The following is a 25130-nucleotide window of genomic DNA, read 5'->3' on the forward strand; positions in this document are numbered from 1 at the left end:
GATTTGCATTTGGAAGGAATAAAATAGGAATACCTAGTAGGATATAATCTTAGAAAGCACACATATGGATAGTATTGTGACAATGAGTATTCATTTATTAAAAACAAACTTCAGGAAAGCATTCCTGTTAAACATGGTTAGTTTTGATAACAGGATGTCAGTGAGCAAAAAGCCTGATGAGGAAGCAAGAATATCAGTTACTAAGTACTACTATGCCCACCTCTTCAATTATACCCCTGATTATCTTGAAAAATATAATAGTAGCTCTAAGGACTTTAGACATAGTTCTGGGTTTATGGCATGATTTGCCTTTCATATTTTATTGATTTCCAACTTGAAAAGTATAGGCCCAAAGGGTAATATTTTATGACACTAAACCAAATGCATATTCTAGGAAAATTCCTCTCTTTTAATGTAGTCTATGGAATTTTCCTGCCCAATTCTATGCTAGTATTTTATCTTTTTGTTGTTGTTTTTAGAAGTTTCATCAACCCTTTAAATCCTTAGGACAAAACTGCCCTTAAAAGAAGGTAGATGGCCATCCAAATTTTTTCAACTTTCCATTTTTGTTCCCCTTTCTTAAAAAGGGTATGGGTTCAGTTTGATTAATACTGACTTTCTTAATGTGCAAAAATCTACCTCTGCTTTTTAAAGCAAATAAAAGGAACAAAAATATGGCATCACTCCAATAATCAAATGCCAATAAAAATGGCAACAGTACAAAAATCTAAGCAAATCTAAAATACAGCAGATTCATAATTAGAACACCATGCAATAATTTTAGCAAGAAAAAGCTTGACAGGTAAAAGAAACCGAATACTGCATTATACTGAATACTAAGTTAAGTAACCATAATTAATCTTATAAACTTTCCAATATCATAACTACTTGCTTTTGAATAACTAAATGTAAGCCTCATTTTTTAAATTAAATGCTTATTCAACAAAGCTAATTGGAACAAATATATTTATGCAAATTTACATCCTAGAATACCAGAGTAAACAGGAGACATCAGTCAAGGGTGAATAAGTAATTTCTATTCTTTTTCATCATCTGTATGATCAGGTGGCAAAGGACATGATCTGTGGAAAGAAGAGAGAACTTCGATAGTCACCTGAGTCAAATGTTTAAAAAACAGAACATAAGTAGTTTTTAAAAACTTACGTAAATCAGGAACATTAACAGTGCAGCGGGTCTCGTCAACTGACCAGAAATGGGAGAAAATTAAACTCCATTAATTGACAAACTCCTACAGATTCCAAATACTAGAGCGACAAAATTTTTAATAATCTATTTTGCCTGTTAATTTGCCAAATCAGTTTCCCCTTTAGGGTATGTTGCCATTTTTATTAAAGAGGGAATCTCTATTTCTATAGCATCTTCTTTCAATATGTTAAGTGGATTGATGAAGAGTACAATCCTTCAGCAAGAACTCTGTGATTATGAAAAGCAAAAGAATTTAACCAATCCACTTGAGCAGAGAAAACAGCAAGTTGACATATTTGACTGTATACACTTTGGAACTATATGAATGTATTATCTAATTAGAAAAACCCCCAAATTGTCTTAAGTTGGCATATGGTAATCACAGCTTTTGAAAAATAATTTATATTATCCCAAAGCCATTTTTTACTCATTATACTTTCTTAAAAAATACATTTATTTATTTATTTATTTATTTATTTTTGGCTGGGTTGGGTCTTCCTTGCAGCACATGGGCGTCTCATTACGGTGGCCTCTCTTTGTTGCAAAGCACAGGCTCTAGGTGCACCAGCTTCAGTAGTTGAGGCACATGGGCTCAGTAGTTGTGGCTCGAGGGCTCTAGAGCACAGGCTCAGTAGTTGTGGCACACGGGCTTAGTTGCTCCGTGGCATGTGGGATCTTCCCAGACCAGGGCTCGAACCCATGTCCCCAGCATTGGCAGGCGGATTCTTAACCACTGCACCACCAGGGAAGTCCCTCCTTATACTTTTTATAGAGAAGAAGTCAATTAAAAACTTAATCATAAATCAGAATTTTTTAGAACTGATAAAGATTTGTGAGATCTATTTTAAAATAGTTTTCAAATTAGATCCAGTGAGCCTGGATGGTCACAGGGCAAGTGAGTGAAAGAAGGAAGCTAAAACAAGGATATTCTGACTTGGAATAAGATTACCATTGACTCACTTACTCTTATATTACCAAGAGGTCTTCATTGTACTTTCCTGGAAATTAAATTATGTTAACAAATGAACACTATCATAACCCCAAATTCTATTTTTTAAAGGACCTGATTTAATTTACTTTAGGTATCATAGTTCTGTTCAAGGATTTAAGAAGACAGTTTTTCTTGATTCTGATTCTCCCCCTGCATCTGCCTCTGTGAGAATAAAGCCATAGCAGTAGCCATATTCCAGATTAAGAATTAGGGAGACAGAAGTCCTTCTGATATACTGGTAGTTTTCTATTTACTACCAATAGTAAATCTATTGAAAGAGCTCCTATCAAAAGGAAAAATTTTTTTCTATTTCTCTAACATATCAGTATGAGATAGATGTTCACTAGCCTATCATGGTAATCATTTCATGATGTATGTAAGTCAAATCATTACACCTTGAACTCATATAGTACTGTATGTCAATTATGTCTCAATAAAACTGGGAGAAAAAAAGCCAATCTATTGATTTATTATAAATAAAGGGATAATTACAACTCTCTTAAACAAAAACAAATCTAAGACAGAGCCCTAAAGTAATAATATAAACCTCTATTACCTAGTTTTATGTCACAGATTTTATTATACTATGGATCAAAGTGCTTTATGAGACTATATGTGTAATCTTTTCCATATGATAGGAAGCCTGTAATATAGGTTTTATTTCTGTCATGATCAATGGTATAGCCATATTTGGCTATATTGCCAAATATTTTCTTTCATTAAGTCACAAATAATTCAAGAGGACTGTCATATATTCTAGAGCTAATATTGACTATTAGCTTGTTCAAATTAGAATGAGAAAGAACAAGGAAGAATGGTGCCAGTAAGTGAGAAGGAACTAAAGGAGACTTACAGGATCATGAAAACAAGTCTATTAAAAAAATCTCTCCAAAAATGTATCCCCTTCCTTGTTGATTTTATTGAAACAAATGATAATAGTGATGTAGCAACAAAGTATAAAATTTAGTTACTGCTCCAGAATTTGACACTCCTTTTAAATATCTCATTAGATAACAATTTACTAAATGACCTATGAACAGTATTGAGTAAGTCTTAAAATTTTAGATGCATAAACATCATTTTATATGTCAAATACTTTGTTTTAACTGCTCATTAACCATTTATTTTTATTTAGTTGTGTTCAATGCAAATCAATTCCAAACACAATGTACAATCCAAAACAGGTGTACAGTGTTCAGATATGAAGCAAGAGGTGTTCATTCACACACACAGATCTTACATAACCTGAGATGAGTTGGATCTAGTTGTTCCTGTGTAGACTTCTAAAGATGGCAAATACTGGCTTAAAACTTAAGAGTACTATGGCCATATTGGATACTTAACATCTAAGCATCATTGTGTGAACTTGTGAACCAAAGATTTCACAGAGTTTCTATTTCTAAAAAGGTTTCTGTACATCAAGGCAGTTGTATGTAAAGTTTTATTTTCCAGGATCAAGTCCACTTAGGCTTAGAACCATCTAAAAATAATGACTGATGTAGAAAGTGCTCCACGTGTAGCTATTCCTATTCATTAAGTTTTATATTTATATATATACGTTTACAGAAAGGGCACAAAAGAGTTATGAATTATGAATTTAATGCAGGCAAGTTTCCAGTCTTCACTTCCCAAATACCTAATACACATTATTTTTGCTGCCTTCATATATTTGCCTCTTAATTGCAAGATTTGTCAAATATGCCTTCCAAACAGATCAATTTTTTAAGTTGTAAAAATTATTCAATATATGCAGAAATAAAAAGCAATATTTTAAGACTGGTTGAAGTCAATGCACTTCTAATCTTTGGAATCAAGTTAAATGATCCAACTTAGCTAAATAAATCTGGATGAGAATGTGTGATAGGAAATACCTGTTATTTGACTTTTAAGTGCATTTGCTGGGATTACTTATGCTTGGATTTGTAGTAGATTCCAATCCATCATTGCCCTGGAACGTGTCAGTTACTGCAGAAAGTCAAATGCAATGTCAAATCCAAAGCCCCAGAGAAAAGAGTTAAGTTCCCAAGAGAACACTGAAAACAGTGTAAAACCTGATGGAGAGTATATCAGCATTAAACCAGGACTGCTGAAACAATACACAGAGGATTTGCAGTAATACCTTGTGGTTCCTTCCAGTGTACATCATAGATAGAATCACTGAAGCTTTTTATATTACCTAATCATTTTACCGCCTTCTAGATTTTGTGAACAAAATGGAAACTGAATCTCCATTCCATAGTTCATCCTTTTTCTCTAGATGAAGATGAAATTATTCTTATTTGCAAGGTACAGTTTGAAGTGTCCATATTTCTTAAGTTATACTTAATCACATCATTAATTCTCGATGTTCTCTCTTTCCAGTCTTGTACATGAAACTCCAGCAGATTTAATATTGGCTTTCATTATCTGGTCAAATCCTTCAGATGCTCTTTAAACTAGTCCAATTTGGGAGTCTCAACATTCTCTGTGTTAATAAAACAAGGGATGGAATTAGTAGACTTGATGAAGACCTGTTTATTTTCCTTGCCACACTGGACTTCTAGATGGCGTACGGATTGGGCTTTAGAATATGGGTTGGTAAACTGTAGATGTTTCTTGGCCAAGTCTCTTAATGGTAGAGATGTAGAAGGGCAAGCAAGACCACAGGAGACTAGCTGTTGACTGCAAAGCACAGCTGACCGTTGTGGTTTCGAACGGAGGACCTTCTGTGCCGGTTAAAGGAACGAATGAATAAATCTGCGTGGGTAGGAGCAGCACCAGAAGCAGCAGCCCCAGTCTGAGCCTGGCCACCATCCCCTTGCCCATGGTGATCACTCCGCCTTGGGCAAGGCTCGCTGCTTGGTGCCGCGGAGGAGGATCACAGGCTACTGGCTGGTGCAGGGGAGGTATTTAGCAGGGTCTTAAATCTAGCCGGAGGCTTCATAATGTTGGTGACGTGGCACCACCAGCATTCACCACTCCCCACCTCCAGTCAAATAATTTGTTTTTGAAACAAAAATTTCAAAATTCTTTAGAGAGTCTGGACACTATTACTTATAAATCTATTTAAAAAGCAGGTTTCCATTGCTTTTTTCCCCCAATGGTATTTTTTTTTTCCTGATTCTTAAAATATTTGTTGTTGAAACTTGGTAGCACTGAGTATGAGAGGTTTTTACCCAGATATATCACTATTGATATTTGGTATATTTTGTACAGATTTGGTATATTTAGATACATATCTTTTACACAATAATGATTGTACTTTTGTATCAGAATTTTTGCTTAACACTTATCATGAGCATTTTCCTGACATTAAAAGCTTGAAAGCATGATTTAATTATCTTCTTAAAAAGTTTACACAATGAACTCCGCATGTTTGCAGTTTTATCCCCACCTTGTTTTGTTTTGAAGTTTTCTTATGTATTTACAGAGAAGTTGTAAAGAAAATACACCACGGTGTTAGTTTTGGTTGTTTCTAAATGATGGGGATTTCTATATTTTCCAACTTTTCTACACTGGGTATATATTTCCTGTGGAGGCTGAACTAGTAGTTTTTGAAAGGTGAGGTTAATGGAATTCAAGCTGGATAAACCAACATGGAAATTGCTTTTTGAAAAAAGACTATAGAAAACAGACAGAAAAAATTAAAGAATAAAGACCAGAAGTTCATGATTAATAATGTAACACTTATCATCTGCATGGGAACTGATCCTCTTTGAGTGACTGAAATGAGTAAAAATAATACCTTTCATTGATGTTTGAAATTTGGGAGTGACTTATAATAATAGGTTAGCACAGTTTAAAAAACGTCTGGTTTGTATTTTCTTATCTGCTCAAACAGAAATTTTAAAGTTACTCAATATTCTGTTGTCTTTTATTTATTTTAATAAGTATTTCTTTATATTCCAGAATATAAAAACTTACTTTCTCTTTGCTTTTCCCAAGCCACTGCTTCCTGCCTCCTCAGGAATCCTATTCTCTTTTTCTGAATCTTTAGGGGACAGCCTGAAGAATTCTCCGATTCCTTTTTGCCACTTGGGAGTTGGGCGCACACAAACTGGATTCCCTCCTGCATACTTATTTTCAGCTATAAAATATAAACACATAGAACTAAATAAAAATTAAGAATACAATCACCATTCCTTAAAGGGAAAGTTAATTCTTTAACATCAAATCTAAAGGGTATTAAATGGTGTTACATCCATCTTTAAATTTTAAAATGTGACATGATAAAGCTGTATTCAGTTATAATATAATGTATAACACTTTATTACACTTATTCTTTAGCCTAGAAAAATAGCATTAACAAGATGTTTACAACTAGAAAATATTTTTCATATTTTGTCCACAAGCTGAGCTATTCAGTTAGTCTTATGTACTGTCATACTAAAGTTTGACACACTTTTTCCTGTATGTTCTTAACTAGAGCTTGTGGAATTAATCTTCCAAACTGCTCAACTTCCTCCTAAAAGGAATGAGACAGCAGATGGCATGGTAGTTTCTCAACTTCTCCTCACACAGAAGGAACGATGTGAAACTATTTCCCTGGCCCGGTTTTCCCTCTTAATGTCCCAAAAGCAGTAACAGGAGCTGCAAAGTTGTAAAACACACACACCGACACCAAACTAAAAAAAAAAAAAAGGAAAGAAAGGAGAGAGGGAGAAGGGGAAGGAAGGACAAAGAAAAATATGTAGAAATGAAAACAAAAACGTGATTAGCACTGTCAACTATAGTTCCGATTCTTAACTAGTAAAGAGGTGCTTAAATAGCCTCTTACAAGAAAAAGCCCAGTTGTCAATACTAAGAAAAATAACAACGCTAAAGTAGAAAAGAAAAACAGGTTTGAAGAGAAACTGTGTCCGTCCCTAACCCGAGACTTGAAATTCTTTACTATGCGACCCGCTCCGCCCCGCACCCCTACCCCAGCCCGCCAAGAGACAGGCCCGCTCATTAGAGCAAAAGGCAAGGAAGAAATTCGAGGGTGAGGATCTCAGGAAAAGAAATTCCACGGTGGGGCAGGGAGCTCGCAGGTCAGGAGAACTGTGGTGCCAGGCCTGATCTCCTTTTGAGAAGGTTTCTCCAGGATCTTGCAGGGGCGCTTTTTACCTTTCCTTGACGAAAGCGGCGTGGAATTAGTGGCAGAGGTGGAGGAACCAAGCACCTTCCTGGGGGCTCGAGAAGCCACCACTGCGGAGAGAGGCAAAGAAGGGCATTCAGAAGGGGGCACGAAGAGTCTCAGAGCCACGTTCTCACCACACTCTCCGACCCAGCCTATTGGAGAGGAGAGGCCCACGATCCAGAACAGCAAATAACCCTCCCCTGTCCCCGCCGCGTCTTCCTCCTGGTTAAAGGGATCGGGCCGCTGCTTCCTGGCGGGCTGGACCAGTTTGGCGGACAGGGTTGTGGGCAGGTCCGGCTTCTCCCGCCCGCGGCGGAGCTGCCCAGGGAACCACCGGCCCTCCACTACCATGCTCGCCTGCCTCACCTTTTCTGTAGGTGCCAGGGACACTGCCTGCTTTAGTCCGCACCATGTTCGAACACGAGATGAGAACAACGAACTGACTCCCCAGCCGAAGATGTTTCACGGGACAAGGCCCCGAAAACGAATCTCCCGCCACAGTTTATATTGGTCCCTTTCCCGCGCGCTCCACTGACTCTCCAAGGCCTCCGCTCTCATTGGTTCCGCGCCTTTCACACGCAACCAATCGCCAGTGTCCAGTGGTGACGGCAGCGGGGTTGGGCGCAGTGCTGACTCGTCCATCAACCTGCAGAAGCTTGTGATTCGTACCCGCCTGAGGTGGGCGGTGCCAGGGCGCTTTCCTGGGGTGCCCCATGTGTGGGTGCTAAGATCATGAACTAGGTAAAGGGGCCTGCTTAGAAAAGAAAACCCAGGAAAGACAGCGAATTCCAACATTTCTTTAAAAGTTAACCACAGGCTTAAATCCATAATGTCATTCCTGGAAGTGACACCTGAAATGAAGCGGACTTTTTAATATCTCAGGTATGAACACTCTTTACAGCATCCATAACTAAAACGAGTCTATGGAATGGGAAAAAGCTAATACAATTTATTTACAGGGATTTTTTTTTTTTTTTGCCAGGCCGTGCAGCTTGTGGGATCTTAGTTCTCCGATTAGGCATCGAACACTGGCCCCAGCAGCAGTGAAAGCTCCGGGTCCTTACCACTGGACCACCAGGGAATTCCCTATTTACAGGGATTAAAAAAAAAAAAAACAACCAAAACTTTTTAGGATGGTGTGAAACAAGAAAAAACAGTGAATTGTATATACATACATACATTAAAAGAAACATTATTATAATAATAAAACGTTTTCCCGAGACCTGTATGGTCTCAGAATTCCTTAAAAATATGTCATATGTGCCAAGGGCACATCCCTGGCACACAGTGAGCATGATTTTAGAATAAGAGGTAACTATTTTCCTTCCCTATGCTTATCTTAAGTACTCACAATACCCCCTGGGCAATGATTTTCACTCTCTGAATACCACGCACAAAACCTGACCAAATGAATTTGCCTTAGGATGTACTTTGTTAAATGTGCACTTGAAAGGCAAACCTGAAAGTGTAAGCATGGCATTAATTCTCTCCAATAAATTATGCTTGAACTTTCAGAATAAAGGCTTCTCAGTACTTTAACAGAATCAACAACTACTTTGTGTTTTTGAATTACAGAATCTAGACAGCAGATGAAATTAACATTATAATAGGAGGAAAGGTATTGCAAATTACCAGTAGCTTTGTCTAAATCTTAGTGTCTAAAATTACAGCCAAAGTCCTATCAGAAAAATCAAGCCCTAGGGTATCCCTCCTTGTTCTTTGTCATCCTGCCCCTCTCAATACACAATGTTTCTTCAATGCACATTTTCTCCTTTTCAGTTAAGTGGCTTCTACAAAGGCCTGAATTACCTAATTCCCAGATCCTTGTAGAGATTAGAACTGAGTTGAGAATCTGCTGGTCTTTTCTCTTAGTCCACATGCCAAGTAAATTGCTAGAAAGAATTGCAAATATACCTTTGCACACTGGGGCAATCTACATATTACTATAGCTGTGTTTGTATGTCTGTCTTTTTAATGCCAATTATGATAAGGAAGTATGCAAATTAGAGTAAAAACTCAGAAAAAAAGCAGTGATGTCTAGTAAAAATTCTTAATTTAAATGTTTGCTTTGCAGAAGTGCTTCTCCTTTATAGTTAAAATAGTTGTGTGGTGTGAACCTGAAAATTTTAAAGGCCTAAGGCATTAAGAAAAGTTATAGTATGTACAAATGAAATTTCTGCCTAAATTTATACAAAAGAATATCTTTAAGTCATATTAAATAGGTGTGCTTGCTTTGCTCAGGCATAAATTCATTTTAATAAATGGTATTACATTACATATATTACAAACTAGAGATTTCAATCAATAACATATTCCTTATGAAAAAGAACACTTTTATTCTTGATGACCTAGTAATTTCATCATAATGTGTGATATACTAAGTCTTATTGTACAAAAAGCTTGTCAGTCTGTCTTCAAGAAGTTATCATTTTAGTTATGGGAACAGAACAGATATAAAAACAGGTAAAGGATTTGGATATGTTATAATTAGTATTAAATGTAGCAGACATCTATGAAGAAACAAAACTTGTACCCACTATTTATGAAAATTCAGTCTTTTAAGCTGGAAAGCCATATATTTTCCAAATTAACAACAAAGATAAACTAAACTCAATGTAAATCAACACACATATGATTTTGATTATTTATGTCGGTGAAAACACTAACATAAAAAGGTGGAACAACATCCAGTTGATGTAATTATTTAGTATAAATAGCCTAATGGGACTGAAGAGCCTATCCATGTAACACAAAGCCAGTCAAATTGATCCATGAAATATATCAGAAGACATTATGTTATGCTCGCCAGAAAAATCTGGCTAAATTTTCCCCAGTCCGTTGTCCCAATGGAGTAGGGAAGTAGCAAAAGACCCTTAAATCTGGTCATCTTGAGTTGAAATACCTTTAATTTCTTAAAAATCAACACAGAATTTATATGGAAGGTCTTCAAAGCCAAATCACAGCACCTGTTTTCATTAAAGTTTTTTTTTTTTTTTCTCCCTCGAGCTTGCAGAGTTGTCTTGGCCCTCCTGGAAAAGACCTGGTTCAAAAAAGCAAAAAGAGGTTTTAGGAGCGTGAATCAGGTATTAGACTACAAGGGGTATTAATAAAACCACTACCACCGGAGCAAACCCTTACAGCGTTTACTCTAGCCTTCAAGTGCTGTTTTAAATATTTTACATAAAACCAGAACAGTTTAAAAACTGGACCCTCAGGTTACGGGGTATTGTTTTGTTTCTTCCTAAACTGTTGTTTTTAGAGGTATTTGTATTGTCTTAGCGGATTTCCCAGTTCTCGAGTCCTACATTTAACGACGCGGAAGAACCACTCGCAGATGGAGCTCTGGTACAAGTGGCAACATCAGGAAGCGGGCAGAAGCAGGAGGAGGCACAGGTGGGAGGGATGTGTGCTGGGGGCGGGGCTACCGCGCGGGGCAGTGCAGGCTGACGGAACCCGCGCGAGCGAGGTCGGTGTTGCGCAGGGGACTAGTCCGGCGCAGGACGTTGAGCTTTTGCACCCCAGCTGGTTCCGGCTGGAGAAAATGGCGGTGGCTGGGGCGTTGTCCCGGGAGCAGCTGCTGGGCTGGTGCACTCAGCAGTTGCGGAAGACTTTCGGCCTGGATGTCAGTGAGGAGATCATACAGTAAGACCGGTTCGGGTCAGAGGCGGGAAGGAGCTCTGGGATGTGCACTGGCTGAGCAAAAGGGGAAACGGAGGGGGCTAAAAAGTTGATGAGAGTGAAGTAATGTGATAAAAGGGCTGCGGTTTATCTACGAGCGCCGAATTTTGACCTCCGGCTTTATAGTTTAGCTTCTGGAATAGGGTGCCATGCTCCACAATCGGCTGGTGGGGCCTTTTTTTCCCCAGTAAAACGCCAAATCCCTGATAATTAAACCTGTCTGTCCCAGGAACCAGTTTCCTTATAGATTTTGGAGAGAAGGGGCAAGCCAAATTGTCTTTCCAGAAATTCCTTACTCTGAACATTTTAGTTTGCCCGGTCCGGGTTGTGTCAAATAGGACCTGAAATTTAAATGGGGGTGGCGTGGTACTGTGTAAAAAATAGCTCCTGACTCGGGAGTCCCGGTTCTATTTTCTGTGGTCATTCACCAGTTTTGGAGCCTTAGGCAACTTAATTTTCCATCTTTATACCTTAGTTTCCTCGTCTGTAAAATGAAAAATTAGCAGAGATTATCTTTAATAACGCGCTATGATTGTAATGAAGTGGAAATGGTGACATGATTTAATATCTGCTTTCAACTGATTTAACTTTTTTTTTTTTTTTGGCGAAACTGCATGCCAGGACAAAAAGACAGTTGATGAGTGACGAGGTGGGGGAAGTGCAGTGTATCGAGGAGCATAGGAAAAAGGACTCTCGTTAAGATTTGAGAAACTCGTAAGGTTAACTGCAAGGGATGAATTTAACTTGAGAACTAAAAGATGGGTAGGTGGCAGTGCAGAGTTCAGGAGGAGGGAGAAACTACAAAAATTGGACTTAAAGAACCTGGAAGTGTTTCTTGATTTGGTTCCTTGCTCATTGTTGCTGAAACCTAAATTGCAGTTCTAGGGCTTTTGTAGGAAGTAAGGTGAATTTCTGATTTTGGGAGAAAATAGACTTGTTGACAAGGAGAGAGTTAAGAGAGCCAAATTTAAAGGATTATTTTGAACACTGGAATAGACTCAAAAATAACTCAGTTAAGCAAATATTATATGATATCACTTATATGTGGAATCTAAAAAATAACACAAATGATTTTATTTACAAAACAGAAACAGACTCACAGACATAGAAACAAACTTATGGGTACCAAAGGGGAAAGGGAGGGGGATAAATTAGGAGTATGAAATTAACAGATACACACTACTGTATATAAAATAGTTAAACAACAAGGATTTACTATATAGCACAGGGAACTACGTTAAATATCTTGTAATAACCTACAGTGGAAAAGAATCTGAAAAAAATATGTAACTGAATCACTTTGCTGTACACCTGAAACTAACACAAAATTGTAAATCAACTATACATCTATTTTTAAAAATTGACAAAAAATATTTTTTAAAAAGACAAAAAAAAAAAAACCCAGCCAAATTGTGTGGCTTCGCTTTACCCTTGTTTGAAGGCAAGATCAGGTTAAGTAGTTTTCAGGCATTTTTTAAAGCAGTGGAATGCTGTCAGATGAAATAATGAAGCTTTGTAATATACCAAACAGAAAAAAGTCAATCAGTTAAAAAAAGATTGAGTCTATTTTTGATGAATCAACAATGGAGTATGAATAGTTGCAATCTTCTCAGTCTCAGAATCCAGTTGTATTTTGTTGCTTACACAGTATTAGGAAAATTCCTAAGTCTCATAGATTGTGGTTTAATAGCTCATTGTGCAGCCTTAGATTTTCCTCAGTTAAACTTATCCACACCCTTAAAAGAGGAGTGATCAGAAATTTCTGTTTTAAAGTGGAAGCAATAAGTATGGCTGTACACCTGCTTGCATTTAAAACTATTTATAAATATAAGTTAGACAAGAATTATTCAAAACTTAAAATAAGCCCTAAAGCTACCTATAATATAATGCTCTTGGAACCACTTCCTAGGTTTTCACTAGTTATTGCACAACAGGCTACGATGGCACAATGAAAGCATTGGCTGTGTAAATTTGCTGTGCCTTGCCTTGCCTGATATTAGTTGAGAATTACCCAGGTGTACTATACTAGTGTGCTAGCTAGAACAATTTGACATGAGCAGCCTGAATTTTTTAAAAGACAGCACAGAGCTACTACCTTCCTAATCAGTGATACATTTATGAGACCTTAAGGTCTATGCACAGAGCTAGCAAAATAAACTTTGTTCCACAATCTGCATTAGTTCATGTTTTGGATGAATCTGTTTTGTTAAGATTTGGTATATAACACATTTGAATGTATGATGTTCTTTATTATACTTTGTTAAATAGTTAAATGACATTTATTCAATTGTTTCTGAAACTCTTTAAATAATTCCCTAGTGGTTTGAATACTCCAGAGTTAAATGATCCTTGAGGTTCCTTGCAGCTCTGAGTTCTTGATGTCAATTAATCTTTTTTTTTAATGTTTTTGATTTTTATTTATTTATTTACTTTTGTCTGTGTTGGGTCTTCGTTTCTGTGCGTGGGCTTTCTCTAGTTGCGGCGAGCGGGGGCCACTCTTCATCGCGGTGCACGGGCCTCTCACTGTCGCGGCCTCTCTTGTTGCGGAGCCCAAGCTCCAGACTCGCAGGCTCAGTAGTTGTGGCTCACGGGCCTAGTTGGTCCGCGGCATGTGGGATCTTCCCAGACCAGGGCTCGAAGCCGTGTCCCCTGCATTGGCAGGCAGATTCTCAACCACTGCGCTACCAGGGAAGCCCACCAATTAATATTTTAATGGGGCCTGGTAAGTTTGGGGATCAAGGTGATTAAACCTTGAAAGTCCTGAAAAACAATTGTGTATTTAAAAAAAATTTGGTGATGGATTAGAAGATGCTCTTAAAGAGGCACAAAGGCACAGGTTTGTTCACTTATAGATTGTAACTCTGCAAACCGACCACCACATTAGGAAAAGAACCCAGTACTACCAAGGATGGGACAATTACATGATTTTTTTTAACTTAAAGGATATAGCATTATATCCTTATTATAGCATTATTATAATAATTTTTCTTACATTTCATACCAGTGTATCTACTTTACAGTTTCTTCAGATCATATAATGCTTTCATGGTCTGATATCTTAATTTTTTCACTTCTTACTTCTCTAATGACGTGACATAATCCCTGTAGAAAACTAAAAAAAGCAGAAAAGCGTAAAGAAGGAAACCAAGATTACCATAATACCACAACCCAGAGATAACCATCATTTCTCTCTTAGTGTATTTTCCTATGCATATTATAATACATTTTCAAAATATATTCATTGTAGGGAAAAAAATAAAAAATAAACCCAAACTCTTTTTAATCATCTCTCTTAGTGGTAATCATTTTGGTGTATAACCTTCTAGCCTTTTTTCTACACATAAGTGTATGGATATATACATTCCTTTTATAGCAATTGGGATCATATGCTGTATAGTCTGTCCTACTATTTCACTTTATATGAGAGTGTTTTCTCAAGTAATAATAATTACTGAGAAATTACTGAATTACTGAATTCCCTGGCAGTCCATTGGTTAGGACTCCGTGCTTTCACTGCCAAGGGTGTGGGTTCAATCCCTGATTGGGGAACTAAGATCCCACAGCTGCATGGCATGGCCAAAAATAATAATAATAATAAAGTAAAATAAACAAGTCAGTGATTTTTAAAAAATAATAATTATTCAAAAATTTCACTTTTTGTGGTCACATATTATATTTTGTAAAGTCCAAAAACTTGAATTCATTTGCCGCTTTCATTGATGAATGTTTAAAATAGTTTCCAGTTTTTCACTAACTCAAATAATGATGTAGTCAAATTTTTTGCATAAACTTTCCTGTCTCTTATTTCTTAGAGAGTTCTGTAAATGGAATTATTGGATTCGTTTTAAAGCACTTTAAATATATTGGCTGATTGATTTATAGAAAAGTTGTACTGACTTGTACTCCCACCCCATTTCACTTTTAGGAACCCTTCATACCATTTTCTTAAAATAGATCTGCTCATTCTGATGTGATGCTAATCTTGATTTATAATTTTTAAGAATGTTAAATCAGTAACTGGTTAGCTTGTAGTATATATTCACATTTTTAGCAAAAAAGAAATTTTAGGTTTTGCAGTATAAAGATGAAGTAATTTGTATTGTTCCTAGGAAAATATAATGACTGCAGATGTGTGGTTATGGAAAGTATTCTTTTTTTTTAATAAGTTATTTTTAACATTTTTTTTTTTTTTTTTTTTTTTTTTTTTTTTTTTTGCGGTATGCGGGCCTCTCACTGTTGTGGCCTCTCCCGTTGCGGAGCACAGGCTCCGGATGTGCAGGCTCAGCGGCCATGGCTCACAGGCCTAGCCGCTCCACGGCATGTGGGATCTTCCCGGACCGGGGCACGAACCCGTGTCCCCTGCATCGGCAGACGGACTCTCAACCACTGCGCCACCAGGGAAGCCCAACATTTTTTTTGAGATGTAATTTTTATTCAAGTCACTTGTTTTAAATGTAAAATTTGATGAGTTTTGACAAGTATATATAGCCTTGTAACCATCCCTCAATCAAAACATAAGTAGTCCTTGCTTTGCACAGTAGTATGGAACCGTAAAAATAACCATGCAATCTGCAATAAAAAAATCTTAATAAAATGGTCTTAATAAAAAAATGGGGAACTTTTTTATTATTCCATGACCTTCAAAAATGTGTGTCAGGGGCTTCCCTGGTGGCGCAGTGGTTGAGAGTCCACCTGCCGATGCAGGGGACATGGGTTCGTGACCCGGTCCGGGAAGATCCCACATGCCGCGGAGCGGCTGGGCCCGTGAGCCATGGCCTTTGAGCCTGTGCATCCGGAGCCTGTGCTCCGCAACGGGAGAGGCCACAACAGTGAGAGGCCTGCGTACCACAAAAAAAAAATGTGTGTCAAAATATTAAAAACTCTCCTGCTGTCAGAATAAATTTTAAAAATAGTAAAACAAACACTTATTTAGTACACTGTAAATTTTTTAAAAAATTTTATTTTATATTGGAGTGTAGTTAATTAACAATGTTGTGTTAGTTTCAGGTGTACAGCAAAGTGATTCAGTTATACATGTACATGTATCTATTCTTTTTCATTCTTTTTGCATTTAGGTTAGAAAGTATTCCTATGTTAAGGACAGCTCCACAAACCTATCTTCAAAACACTGATTTGATTCTAGAAATACAAGAAGATTACATGAAGGTTATATTATGAACTACTTGAGGTCAGAGTCTTTGTTCTAATCAAATTTATATCCCTAGCATCTGACCTAGAACTTGGCTCAAAATAAACACTGTAATGGATTAATGAATGTTTTTTACTACCGTGATCTCTGTTACGATTATTGAAAAACATAGTATAAGCTAGCCTTGTTTTAACAACTTATTTCTTTGCTTCTTGAGGTATGTTTTGTCAATTGAGAGTGCTGAAGAGATACGAGAATATGTTACTGACCTTCTTCAGGGAAATGAGGGCAGAAAAGGTCAATTCATAGAAGAGCTTGTAACTAAATGGCAAAAGAATGATCAGGAGCTGATTTCTGATGCTCTGCAGCAGTCCTTCAAAAAAGATGGTAAGTTAAGTTAATGTAATTAACTTAAGTAAATTAAAGTAAAAGTTGAAATATTGGTAAATTAGCTGGTTTATAGGACCTGGTATGTTCTGTCACCCATATTTCCTCACAATTAACTTAAGCGAAATCATATGTATACACGTTTTTAGTTCAGTTCTACTTGATCTGTAATGAGTATTGTTTTAGTTCAGACTTTTTCAACTTAGAAAATATCACAAAAATACTTGTTTATAGATACAAATGTGGCTTCAGAATAACTTGAAAAATTTATACATAGATTAAAGAAAAACTTTAGTTACGTGTATACATGAATGTAAGTAAATGTTGACCAGTTTTAGTATGAATAGCATTTAGAAGTCACTATTAAGTTAAACAGTACAAAAGATGAGCACCAAACTAAATAAGTCATTATTATTATACAGTCTAAAATATCAGATTTTAATTTAACTTTTTTTTTGGGGGGGGGGGTTGCCGCACGGCTTGCGGGATCTTGGTTCCCGCACCAGTAATTGAATCCAGGCCCTTGGCAGTGAAAACACGGAGTCCTAACCACTGGACTGCCAGGGAATTCCCTTTAATTTAACATCTTAATTTTAGCCAGTAGTCTTTATTATTGACTACAATCTTGAAAATGATGGTTTAAATTTAATTCTGATTTGAGAGGAAAAGATAATTTAAAAACCTGCCTGACTTCTTATATTGACTCTAAATATTAAGCATTGCCTTCTCTTTATTAGCTATTAATCACCAATGAAGCCTACTATTTCCAATCTATTTATGTACATATATATATATATATATATATATATATATTTTTTTTTTTTTTTGTCTTCTTCTTCTTTAAAGAAATTTTAGATGGGCAGAGGTCAGGAGACCAGCTAAAGAGGAGTAGGCGGAAAGGGAGAAACAGACAGGAAGTTCCTGCATTTACTGAACCTGATACAACCATAGAGGTCAAAACACCTTTTGATTTGGCCAAGGTGAGTGCTTAGAAAATGAGGCTTTTCTGGCTATATGGAGAAGAGCAAACAACGGATACATTTCAGAGAGCAAAGGGTATAAATTGGTCTAGAATGGCAACTTTTCAACAAATGCATGAATTTTAGAGAGTGATAATGATAACATATTACTTTCTATATGGTAGATATTTTTTGACAACCTGATTAAATAAGTATTAAAAGGACATCTTCGGGCTTCCCTGGTGGCACAGTGGTTAAGAATCCACCTGCTGGGGTTTCCCTGGTGGCGCAGTGGTTGAGAATCTGCCTGCTAATGCAGGGGACATGGGTTTGAGCCCTGGTCTGGGAGGATCCCACATGCCGCGGAGCAACTAGGCCCGTGAGCCACAACTACTGAGCTTGCGCCTCTGGAGCCTGTGCTCCGCAACAAGAGAGGCCACCGCAATGAGAAGCCCTCGCACCACAACGAAGAGTAGCCCCCACTCACTGCAACTAGAGAAAGCCCGCACGCAGCAACAAAGACCCACTGCAGGCAAAAATAAATAAATAAAATAAATAAATTTTTTTTTTAAAAAAAAGGACTTCTTCGCTTAGAGATTGTAGATAGATAGATGTGATAGAAAATATTTAATGAAATACACCAGGACTTCAATTTCAACATTTTTTGTGGCTTTGTACTAAAAGAATGCACAATTCTAGCTGTTTTAAGAGCGTTCCTATTTTAGGCCATTCACTACCCATCATCATCATCATTATTTAGCATTTACAGCTCTTTCGTATTCTCTCTTGGCTCTAAAAATAGCCCTGTGAGGTAAGCAGAAATATTTATATTCAGGGCAATTTGACAAGCTAAATTTCCCAGCAGAAGGGAATAGTTAATTATGCTAAGATGGAAGAGTAGTGATCAAAAAACTCTGAGTGATGACCATGCAAAAAAACATGGAAAAGTGTTTCCCAAATAATGTGAACTTAAAAAAAATAGTCTTAAGCCTTTTATTAATTGGAATAAAATGAGCAAAGACTATCACAAGCAAAAGAAAAAACACAAATGACCAATAAACATTAAAAATGTTTATCCTTACTAGTAATTAAGAGTCCAGTTTGTCACCCTAATTGCCTAGACTCTTCTGGTTTTAGCACTGAAAAGTCCTGTATTCTGAGATTTCCCCTAAGTCCCAGGAAAAAAAGGATGGTTGGTTACTTTACTAGTAATCAAATAAATACACATTGAATCCCTGAGATATGGCATATCACATTGTCAAAGATTTTATTTTAAAAAATTTTTTTGGCCGTGCCACGCAACATGCGGGATTTTAGTTCCTGGACCAGGGATTGAACCTGTGCCCCCTGCAGTGGAAGCTTGGAGTCTTAACCACTGGACTGCCAGGGAAGTCCCTCAAAGATTTTAAAAACAGATACAGTGATGATGAAGTTGTATTAAAACAGGAACCTCTATACACTACTGGTGGCAATGTAAATTGGTTTAAGCTTTCTGGGGGCAGTTTGGCAGCATATATCAAGAACTGTGGAAATGTTCATATACTTCTGACTTATTAATATGACTTAAATATCTAACAAAGTAATCAGAAATGCACACAAAAAATGTATGTTCTGTATAATGTTATTTATAATATTGAAAATATGAACTGACCTGATTTTTTAGCAGTAAGAGACAGATTAAATAAATTATTATTCCCTCATTTGGTGGGATATCATGCAGCTCGTTTCTTTTTTTTTTTTATAAATTTATTTAATTAATTTATTTACCTTTGGCTGCGTTGGGTCTTCGTTGCTGTGTGTGGGCTTTGTCTAGCTGCGGGGAGCAGGGGCTACTCTTCACTGCAGTGCACAGACTTCTCATTGCAGTGGCTTCCCTTGCTGTGGAGCACAGGCTCTAGGTGCACGGGCTTCAGTAGTTGTGGCACACAGGCTCAGTAGTTGTGGCTTGCGGACTCTAGAGCGCGGGCTCAGCAGTTGTGGCGCACGGGCTTAGTTGCTCCGCAGCATGTGGGATCTTCCTGGACCAGGGCTTGAACCCGTGTCCCCTGCAATGGCAGGTGGATTCTTAACCACTGTGCCACTAGGGAAGCCCATTCATTTTTTTTAAAGCCGTGGTGTATACAGAACCATTGTTTCTAGGGGAAATACAGGGTTAGGTTTCTGGGAGCCTCTGATCACATTTCCATCAACCAATCAAAACATAACCTCATGGCTTCCCTGGTGGCGCAGTGGTTGAGAGTCCGCCTGCCGATGCAGGGGACACGGGTTCGTGCCCAGGTCGGGGAAGATCCCACGTGCCTCAGAGCGGCTGGGCCCATGAGCCATGGCTGCTGAGCCTGCGCTTCCGGAGCCTGTGCTCCGCAACGGGAGAGGCTGCAACAGTGAGAGGCCCGCGTACCGCAAAAGAAAAAAAAAACATAACCTCATTTTATGTGTGTTTCTGTTTAAAGACACTTTATTTAATATATATTGTTGATCATTAACATTGAAGTCAAAGCCAATAGCACTGTAACTCATGCCTGAAGAAAGCTTATCTAATACACCTTTCATTATTATTATTATTATTTATTAATTTTTATTATTATTTTTTATTGAATTATAGTTGATGTACAATATTATATGTTATAGGTGTACAACATAGTGATTCACAATTTTTATTTTATTTTTATTTATTTATTTTTATTTATTTTTGGGGGGCTTGCAGGATCTTAATTCCCCCACCAGGGATTGAACTCATGCCCCCTGCAGTGGAAGTATGCAGTCCTGACCATTGGACTGCCAGGGAATTCCTGGTGATTCACAATTTTTAAAGTTTACATTCCACATATAGTTATTATAAAATATTGACTATATTCCCTGTGTTGTACAGTGTATCCTTGTAACTTATTTATTTTATACATAATAGTTTGTACCTCTTAATCCCCTACCCCTATCTTTTATTCTCTATATATCTGTGAGTCTGTTTCTATTTTGTTATATCCACTAGTTTATTTTTTAGATTTCACATATAAGTGATATCATACAGTATTTGTTTTTCTCTGACTTATTCACTTAGCATAATACCCTTCAAGTCCATCCATGTTGTTGCAAATAGCAATTTTTCATTCTTTTTATGACTGAATAGTATTCCATTGTGTATATATACCACATCTTTATCCATTTATCTGTTGATGGACACTTAGGTTGCTTCCATATCTTGGCAATTGTAAATAACGTTGATATGAACATTGGGTATATGTATCTTTTCAAATTAGTGTTTTCATTTCTTTTTGGGATATATACCCAGGAGTGGAATTGCTGGGTCATATGGTAGTTCTACTTCTAGTTTTTTGAGAAACTTCCATACTGTTTTCTTTTTTAATTAATTTATTTTATTTTATTTATTTTCGGCTGTGTTGAGTCTTTGTTGCTGTGTGCAGGCCTTCTCTAGTTGTGGTGAGCTGGGGCTACTCTTCGTTGTAGTGCACAGGCTTCTTGTTGCGGTAGCTTGTCATTGCAGAGCACGGGCTCTAGGCACGCAGGCTTTAGTAGTTGTGGCTTGCAGGCTCAGTAGTTGTGGCTTGCAGACTCTAGAGCGCAGGCTCAGTAGTTGTAGTGCACGGGCTTAGTTGCTCTGCGGCATGTGGGATCTTCCTGGACCAGGGCTCAAACCCATGCCCCCTGCATTGGCAGGTGGATTCTTAACCACTGCACCACCAGGGAAGCCCCTCCATACTGTTTTCCACAGTGACGATACCAAGTTAACATTTCCACCAGCAGTGTATGAGGGTTCCCTTTTTTCCACATTTTTACCAACATTTGTAATTTGTGGTCTTTTTCATGATAGCCATTCTGAGAGGTGTGAGGTGATTTCTCATTGTGGTTTTAATTTGCATTTCTCTGATAATTAACGATGTTGAGCATCCTTTCATGTAATATACCTATTTTCCATATAAGGTACAGCCTCTTGTGCTTAGGAACATTAGATAGCACTTCCTGTTATGCATGGGGGCCATATTAAATGGTGAGATTGCCAACAAAAAGCACAGAAATGCAAAGAAATGGCACTAAGTAGACTTAGGATACTTGTTTACAGTATGAGAGCTGAAGCAAGAAGGCAGATCACTGCATTGCCCAACCTTAGCTGAAAATGTGTGCATTTGGTGACTCAAATGTTTTGCCATTCTGTGCGTGTCCATGAATGCCTGTGAAAGCACCTGGAGTATTGATTTGGGGTTTACAAATAAATATTAGCAAGTAGGCAAATTTGAAGATCTGGAACCATGAAAAATGATGGTCAGACTGTATGTCCAGTTCCATTTTGGGACTTGTAGGTAAATCTTAAATCTGTCTTCAATTTTCTCAGGCAATTCATTTGGTTATTCAGAAGTTTTTATTGTGTGTCTGTTGTGTGTCAAGAACTGATTTAGGCATTTGAGATATAGCAATAAACAAGACTCATTAAGGTTTCTTGCCCTCCTGGAGTTTACATTTTAGTGGTTCAGAGGAGAGGTAGAAAAGATAGTCAAAGAGATTTTTTAAAGTAATTACATATTGTGAAAACTAACATGAAAGAAATTAAAAGGGCAGTGTGATAGGCAGTTATTGGAAGGGTGGGAGCTAATGTAGGTAGGGTATTCAGGGAAAGCCTTTCTGAGGGAGTGAAATTACAGCTAAGACCTGAACACTGCAAAGGAACCACTATGTAAAGAGATGGGCTGGGAACAATGCCGAAAGAGGGAATAACAAGTGCAAAGGGGAGATGGAGAAAAGTGTTCTCAGAAGTATCAAAAGCCCTGTGTGGCTGGAGCATAGTGGACAGGGGAAGAATGATGTGTAGGTGAGGCTAGAGAGCTCCTGAGGGCCATATGTAAGGCTTTATAGGTCATTAGAAGTAGCTTGGATTAAATTTTAAGCACAATGGGAAGCCAGTGAGTGGTTTTGTTTTTTGTATTTTGTTTTTTGTTTTTTAATTATTTAACCCCTCCTCCCCACCCCTCTGAATGGTTTTAGGCAGAGGAGTGATATGTTATGAATTTTCTGGCTTGCCCTGTTCTCCCCTTCTCTCCTCTATTACTCTGTCTTTCCTCCTTCTCAATAAATACTTGCTGCCTGTTATGGATAAAAGACCTAATCAAAGCACAGCCCTCAATCCCTCAAATGTGTTATTTTAATGTAACTGGATACTTTAAAGGGAGTGAAATAGAAGTTTCTGCTTAGAGATTTTAGTCTTCCCCTCACAAACATCCCTGAGAGCAAAGGTATAATTGACCAGTTTGAAAAATGACCACCTGCTAGAATTAGATAACATCCTTAGCACTTGTCTTAGATTTTAACATTTACCTATGTTGACTTATTTGATACTGTCTGTATATCTCAAGTTTTGGCTTTGGACATTAGGGCGTGTTACCCCTCTTTATAGTAACCAAAGAATTGTTACCTTCATTGTTATAACTCTCCTATCCACTAGGACTCCTGAGATTTTTCTTTGAAACTTCAGTCTCTGGAAATGATTGAGAAACTCTCAATTTAAAGGGAAAGTAGGACTACACCATAGGAGAGGCATCTATGCACCTTAAGTGTCAAAAACTGCTGTGGTCTGAATGTTTGTGTACCACTCAGAATTTATACCTTAAAATGCTAATGCCCAGTGTGAATTAGGAAGTGGGGCCTTTGGGAGGTTCTTATGTCATGGGGGTGGAGTCCTCATGAATGGGGTTAGTGCTCTTATAAAAGAGACCTCACAGTCCCTAGCCCCTTTTGCCACGTACAACAAAGAAGTAATTTCTGTGACCTGGAAGAGGGCCCTTGCCCAACCATGCTTGCACCCTGAACCTGGACTTCAGCCTCCAGAACTATAAGAAATAAGTTTCTGTTGTTTATAAGCTACCTAGTCTGTGATATTTTGTTACAGCAGCCAGAATGGACTAAGGCAGAGGCTGATATAGTTCTCTTTTTAAAGTTTTTATTTTATAACATATATACAGAAGTGAATAAATGAATTTTCACAAACTGACCATACCTGTATAGCCAGAAATAAAACATTACCATTCCTCTAAAAAACTCCCATGTGCCCCACAATGAAAACCCTCCCAAGGGAAAACACCATTTTGACTTTGAACATCATAGATTAGTTTTGCCTGCTTATGAACTTTGTATAAATGGAGTTAAATAGTATATACTCTTTTGTGTCACATGGTTTATCTCATTGCTATATAGGATTCTGTTAAGTGAATATTCAATCTACTGTTGAACATTTGGGTAGTTTTCCAATTCTAATGCTGCAGTGAATGTTCTTGTATATGTCTTTTGTTGAACATATTTACTCATTTCTGTTGAGTATATGTCCAAGAGGTGAATTGCTGGGTCACAGGATATACATATGCTCAGCTTTAGTAGATACCAGTTTACACTCCCACGAACGGTGCGTGAGAGTTCTAATTGTTCTATATCCTTGCCAACACTCTGTATTTTCTGTCTTTTCAATTTAGCTATTCTGGTTGGTGCGCAGTAGTATTACACTGTGGTTTTATTTTATATTATCTTGATGACTGATGAAGTTGAGCACCTCTTCATGTGTCTGTTGGCTGTTTGGATATCTTCTTTTATGAAGTTCCTGTTTAGGTCCTTTGCCCATTTTTCCACTGTGTTATCTGTCTTTTTCTTATTGAGTCAATTTTTTATAGATTTTTCTTACTTTACTGATTGTTCTTATTTCCAGATCTGTGAATATCATCTGCTTTTAGAGGCATTTTTGTTTTCTATGATCTCCAATTTAGCTGTACCTAAATATGTCACATAAACAGCTTTTATTGCTACATTTACCTTCCACCAGCTATAATACAGGGCTGACAGCTACTAGCAGAAAAAGCAGAGTATATTAGCTAGTTTTTCTAGGGCATAATCTTTACTTAGACCCTTGATTATAACTCATTTGTATTTCTCCTACTTCCTTCTTTCATGGTTGCTGGGAAGGGTATAAGTTATTATTGAACAGAACTGAGGTTTTTCTCTCTTGACTGTTTTCATTGTCATTAATTATTTGATGTTATTTCTGATATCTTTGTACGATCAGGCACAAGAGAACAGCAGCTCCTTAAAGAAGAAGACAAAGTTTGTCAGTTTATATACAAAAGAGGGACAGGACAAGCTTGCAGTCCTGATCCCTGGTCGCCACACTTGTGATTGCCTGGGCCAGAAGCACAAGCTGATCAATAACTGTCTGATCTGTGGGCGTATTGTCTGTGAACAAGAGGGTTCTGGCCCCTGCTTATTCTGTGGTACTCTGGTAAATTGTTTCTTTCCTATTTTACTACTCTTCAGTTTTATACATAGGGACATTCACACCCCTAGTAATTTCTCTTTTTCATAGTAAATTTCTTCCCTAAGGTGTCCTCCAGTAAATTCTTTTTTATTTTTTTTTATTTTTTTTTGAAGTATAGTTGATTTACATTGTTGTGCCACCAGTAAATTCTTGTAGCAGGAACTTTAGTCAAAAACCCAAGTTGATATCCTAGAACTGAGGCCTATTTGTGAGAATATTTTGAGAACATACCTTGTTGAGGGATCCAAGTCTTGTGTCAGATTAAGTTCAATTTAAGAAAACTTTAGGGCCTGAAATGTCAAAAATTTTTGTCAGTCTTCAGATGTGGCTCATATTCCTAGGGTTACAGAGCCACTGTG

General features: G+C 37.5%; 2 protein-coding genes across 6 annotated transcripts in view; one reads left to right on the plus strand and one right to left on the minus strand.

Moving 5' to 3' along the window:
• Window positions 1-69: 69 nt before the first annotated feature.
• PCLAF (PCNA clamp associated factor) lies at window positions 70-7829 on the minus strand. Of its 3 annotated transcripts, none has more exons than XM_082620095.1 (4): window positions 7662-7825; window positions 7283-7363; window positions 6101-6263; window positions 70-1082 (listed from the first exon to the last, which is right to left on the minus strand). In XM_082620095.1, the coding sequence occupies exons 1-4, from the start codon at window positions 7705-7707 to the stop codon at window positions 1037-1039; spliced, it is 336 nt and encodes a 111-aa protein (XP_082476221.1). In that variant the 5' UTR covers window positions 7708-7825; the 3' UTR covers window positions 70-1036. The 3 variants fall into 3 exon arrangements, with proteins under 3 accessions (XP_082476221.1, XP_082476223.1, XP_082476222.1); XM_082620097.1 differs by lacking the exon at window positions 70-1082 and adding an exon at window positions 2763-4162 and having other exon boundaries at window positions 7662-7829; XM_082620096.1 differs by lacking the exon at window positions 70-1082 and adding an exon at window positions 4170-4661 and having other exon boundaries at window positions 7662-7829.
• Window positions 7830-10781: 2952 nt separating this feature from the next.
• The window catches only part of TRIP4 (thyroid hormone receptor interactor 4), a 70532-nt gene continuing 56183 nt past the window's right edge, over window positions 10782-25130 (plus strand). For 2 of the 3 annotated variants that reach the window (XM_082617493.1, XM_082617494.1), the window contains exons 1-4: window positions 10782-10937; window positions 16340-16509; window positions 17356-17489; window positions 24523-24735. In XM_082617493.1, coding sequence (XP_082473619.1) covers window positions 10837-10937; window positions 16340-16509; window positions 17356-17489; window positions 24523-24735 — 618 coding nt within the window. In that variant the 5' untranslated portion in view covers window positions 10782-10836. The remainder of the gene's footprint in view (window positions 10938-16339; window positions 16510-17355; window positions 17490-24522; window positions 24736-25130) is intronic. The other variant, XM_082617495.1, reaches the window with a different exon arrangement.

The sequence above is a fragment of the Mesoplodon mirus genome (assembly GCF_964341445.2).
Source record: "Mesoplodon mirus genome assembly, chromosome: 4".
Taxonomy (NCBI): Eukaryota; Metazoa; Chordata; class Mammalia; order Artiodactyla; family Ziphiidae; genus Mesoplodon; species Mesoplodon mirus.